The sequence below is a fragment of the Chelmon rostratus genome, chromosome 8 (genome assembly GCF_017976325.1).
Source record: "Chelmon rostratus isolate fCheRos1 chromosome 8, fCheRos1.pri, whole genome shotgun sequence".
Taxonomy (NCBI): domain Eukaryota; kingdom Metazoa; phylum Chordata; class Actinopteri; order Chaetodontiformes; family Chaetodontidae; genus Chelmon; species Chelmon rostratus.
Window position 1 is genome coordinate 7,265,638 of NC_055665.1, and position 4,070 is coordinate 7,269,707.

Below are 4,070 nucleotides of genomic sequence, written 5' to 3' on the forward strand. Positions count from 1 at the left end.
GCAGGGATTCTGAACCGTGACGCTGAATTTAGTGTGTGTGTGTGTGTGTGTGTGTGTGGGAGTGTGCACGGTTGTCCGTGTATGTACACCTGCGCGGGCGCATGCACGAACAGCACAGCTTCCTAGCTTTACCTGTTCAGACACTCTGCGGGGATGAAAGCAGCTGTCAACCCCGCTAGTTTGACAAACATAATCTGACCAGGAGGAACGCCATGAAGCAGCGTGGCCCTCGCTGCTGAAAAGGTTCCCAGCACCACGAAGACACTGAGCACTTTCCGCATGGAAGCAGGTCAAAGTTGGCCCAACTGAGACGAGCCTGAAGCTGGACGTGGAGACTTGGTGGAGGGTGGACCAGACAGGCAAAAAGAGGTCTCCACAGGTCTTGCTCTGAGTGTTGAGTAGCTATTTGTGCAACTATGAATCCAATGTGGAAGGTCTATAAGAGCAAAGTGCTGAAGACCCTTAACCCTGAGTATGAGGAGGACGCTGCTGAGGAGGTACAGAATATGCATCTTTGTTCCTTTTGCTGAAACATTTGCATATATCAAAGTGTCAGAAATATGACCTGGTTGTTGGTATTAAAGTCAGAAAGTCACCAGGTTTTGTTTGCTGATCATTTTTTATTCATCACAGCGTCAGATGAGCTTGCTAAGCTGCTAAGCAAAAGAAACTTTAAGGGAGAAGTTAGGCCTAAACTAGCAATAACAATACTTCCTTGTGTGTACTTCGGCAATTTCAAAGTATTAACTGTTAAAACTGGATGCAGTAATCAAGGATCAAGGTGTATTCACAGCAATAAAGCAGCTTGTAACTGAACTGCTGCACATCAAGGCAACGTTACAAAGCATGCTCAGTGTTTTCATTAACCTGAGAGAAACTGGCTACAAGTTTTAATGAAGAACTTTTACAGGTACTTGTACTTTACTTGAGTATTTCCATTTTATGCTGCTTTATACTTCTGCTCCACTACAAAAGTGGTGAAATGGAAATATGGTGCTTTTTCCTTCATTGCTTTTATGCAAACACCATTATTACAAGTTTCTTTTCAGAATAAGATTTTACGATGATAAGTCTATAAAACACGGCAGATTGATAAAGATTACACCACTGGTCCACAAACTTTTTGCCTGGAGATCCCTTCACAGACATTTCCTCTTGTAACCTCGCCAGATGGATTCATCTGAATAGTTATTTGAGGCCCAAATAGGTAAAAATGTCCATTATTTCACCAAAAAAGAAAAAAATACTAAGAGAACAGTCCAATAAATTCATTTGTGCAGCCGAAGTTTTTTTCTCCTTATCAAACCACGGCAGATTTACCTTTAACCAATGGAATAAACCACAAAATTGTATATAAAGTAATAAAAACTAGCTCCACCTCCACCAGAGCATTTTATAATGTGGTGTTGGTACTTTAATTTGAGTATCTGACCGCTTCTTCCACCACTGCTTTTCATGGCCTCATTGCGATTGCGACACCTGTACTCCATCCAGGGTTTGATACCAACGAAACAAACATAGTCCTGCGTTGACCCAGATCTCTGGAGGGCCGAGAAACCCGATCCTGCATGGGAGCTTAACAAACGGATTAGTTGGCATTCCACTGACTGACTGACATGGGGGGCATGACAGATAGCCAGGACCTGGGGGTGTACTCACACCAAACTGCAATGCCAGAGCAGCGACAGGGACAACAGGGGTTACTGTATGTTCAGAGAGATAGTTTCCATTTAGATGGATGTGCACAGAGTTGCTATTTGAGTCGACATTGCTCCACACAAACTTGAAACAGGAGACACCTAAAGTGTATGAACCCATATCACACACGTTAACGTGGAAAACATCAAGTCATTGCATAAACCAAAAACAAGTTCAGAGAATTTTTTTTTTCATGTATGTTGTTGAGTTTCCTGCAGGTTGCAGTATCCACAGTATGCACTAGATGGGGACTAACGTGCACAAATCCTGTGCAGCTGTATTAACCTCAGACAGTATGTTGCACATAAATTCAGGACATGGCTGCATCCACTGTGTCTTATTTTCTGCTGTTGCAGGTCACAGAGGTGGAGAATGACATGATGAGTCCAGTGCAGGAGGATGAGGGACCCAACGCTGTATCCCAGCTGGCCAGGAAAGTATGTCATTGACAGCTCTTACGTAATCTTTTACATTTTATGTTCCAAAAAAGCATTAGCGCTAACCCCAGAAGACATATGCAGATTATAAAGTGGTCTCACAACTACTAGCCTATCCCACAGCTTCAGTGTTGTGAGGAATATCATAATAAGTTTTTGTAAAATCAATAAAGTCCCCATCGTTCCACTGATCCTCTGAACCTACCTAAATGTGAACCTTCTTTGACCTTTGACCCCGTGTGTGTGGTTGTGTCCAGATGCAGGGGGCCGGGACTAAGAGCTGGAACAGGCTATCAGCCATCTTCAACAAAGATGATGAACACCAGCTTCTCGAGGAGACCGAGAGCCCGCCAGTCGCCGACCAGTGAGTGGAAACCTTTCTCCTCCTGGTCGGGTGTCATTCTCGCAGCTTCTGTGGGGTTTGTGTGGCTAAAATAAGGCTTGTTCCAGGAAATACAGGGTGTTTTTATAGCTTCTGTGTGGTATGTATTCAGATCACAATTGTATTGAACTCTGGCAGATCGAAGCCTAAATATTGCTGCAGATTCAGTTAAACTTCTTAAGCTTAACTTAAGGTTAAGCTTTGATTTGGTGCAAAACTTGGTCAAGTTTGTTAACAACATTGACTGTAAATGACTTAATTTAAAGCAGTTGTTTGACATTTTGGGAAACATTTTCTCTTCTGTCCTCAGATGAGAAAATCGACATCGCCTTAGCTCAGCTTAGCTTAGCATAAAGACTGGAAACAGGGGCAAACAGCTAGCATGGCTGTAACCAAAATCAACTGAATACCAGCACTTCTAATGCTCAGCATAACTGAAATAATAACTGAAATGTTGAAGCGAGACTTATGTGTTAAACTAGGCGTCTAAAACTTTTTATCTCAAAATGAGTCCAGTTTTAACTCAACCTGGACTTGATGCCAGATGCTGCTAAGGTTGGTTGAATATTTTGGCATTAACTGCGTTGCCAGTACGACTGTCTCTCTTCTAAAGCCACTTACCCCTTTCCACTGCATGGAAACCTTAATTTTATTCAGACTGTCCACCATCTTTGTTGTTTCTATCTTCAGAGCAGTTCTGTTGGATTTAAACTGCAACCTGCTGACTATCAGTCAGGATAATTAATGAGTAGAGAAGCAGAATTAAATCTAAAATCACCAACAATTTTCAATTCCAAACCAAAACACACACCTGTATTTGACTGGCTCCTTAAATGAACCCCACCACTTTGTCAGTCCACTTGCAGTAAAGCCGGAGGAGCCCCCTCGACCCACCAGGCGCTCGGGATTCTGGGATAGCTTTGCAACCAACTGGGCCGCCAAGAAGCAGGCGGAAGCCGCAGCCGCTGCCGCTGCAGCCAACGAGGCGGCGGCAGGGCAGGGTGAGGAGGGGGTGACGGGGGCCGTAGGAGAGGAGAGCCAGGATGGGCAGATCACTGAGGGAGAGGAGAGTGAAGGAGGAGGAGGAGGAGGAGGAGGACGGGGCAGCAACAACAGCTTCTCCAAATACATCTCGCTGGGAGGAGGGAGCGGGGACGCGTCCTTCAAGTGGAACTTTGTCACCAGCAAGCTGGCAGATCTGAAGACCAAGACCAACTAGCTGCCAGTGATGAAGCAATCTGGAGACACTGTGATGAAGGGGTTGGATGCAGGAGTGTGGAGGAAGTTTAGGAGGAGGGTATATTTTACACAGGATGTCCTGAACTACACAGCTATTGTAGAAGTCCCCTTTAGCACATTGTGAACTATTAAAGCATGCAGCATCTCCCATAAACGTCTTTACTAAAGCACATCACAATGAGCACAACAAGTTATAATAAACTTTTTTTTTTACCTTTACTTCCTCATGACTCTATTTCAGACCCCAATATTCTCAGGACACGAATACAGAATAGTCTTTAAATATGCTTTTGCATTAAATCTGCAGAGCGAGG

The 4,070-nt window shown here is 44.1% G+C and overlaps 1 protein-coding gene across 1 annotated transcript; it reads left to right on the forward strand.

Annotated features, from left to right (window-relative positions):
- The first annotated feature begins 416 nt into the window (after positions 1 to 416).
- LOC121610264 (uncharacterized protein C1orf232) lies at positions 417 to 3,736 on the forward strand. Its single transcript, XM_041942282.1, has 5 exons — positions 417 to 497; positions 2,055 to 2,135; positions 2,393 to 2,499; positions 3,373 to 3,587; positions 3,663 to 3,736. Exons 1-5 carry the CDS (start codon positions 417 to 419, stop codon positions 3,734 to 3,736), a joined length of 558 nt encoding a protein of 185 aa, XP_041798216.1.
- The last annotated feature ends 334 nt before the right edge of the window (positions 3,737 to 4,070 follow it).

Coding starts and splice junctions, on each gene's coding strand:
- LOC121610264 (XM_041942282.1), top strand. CDS start 417: ATGAATCCAATGTGGAAGGTCTATAAGAGCAAAGTGCTGAAGACCCTT. Junction 498..2,054: donor AGGAGGACGCTGCTGAGGAG/GTACAGAATATG, acceptor CTGCTGTTGCAG/GTCACAGAGGTGGAGAATGA. Junction 2,136..2,392: donor TATCCCAGCTGGCCAGGAAA/GTATGTCATTGA, acceptor GGTTGTGTCCAG/ATGCAGGGGGCCGGGACTAA.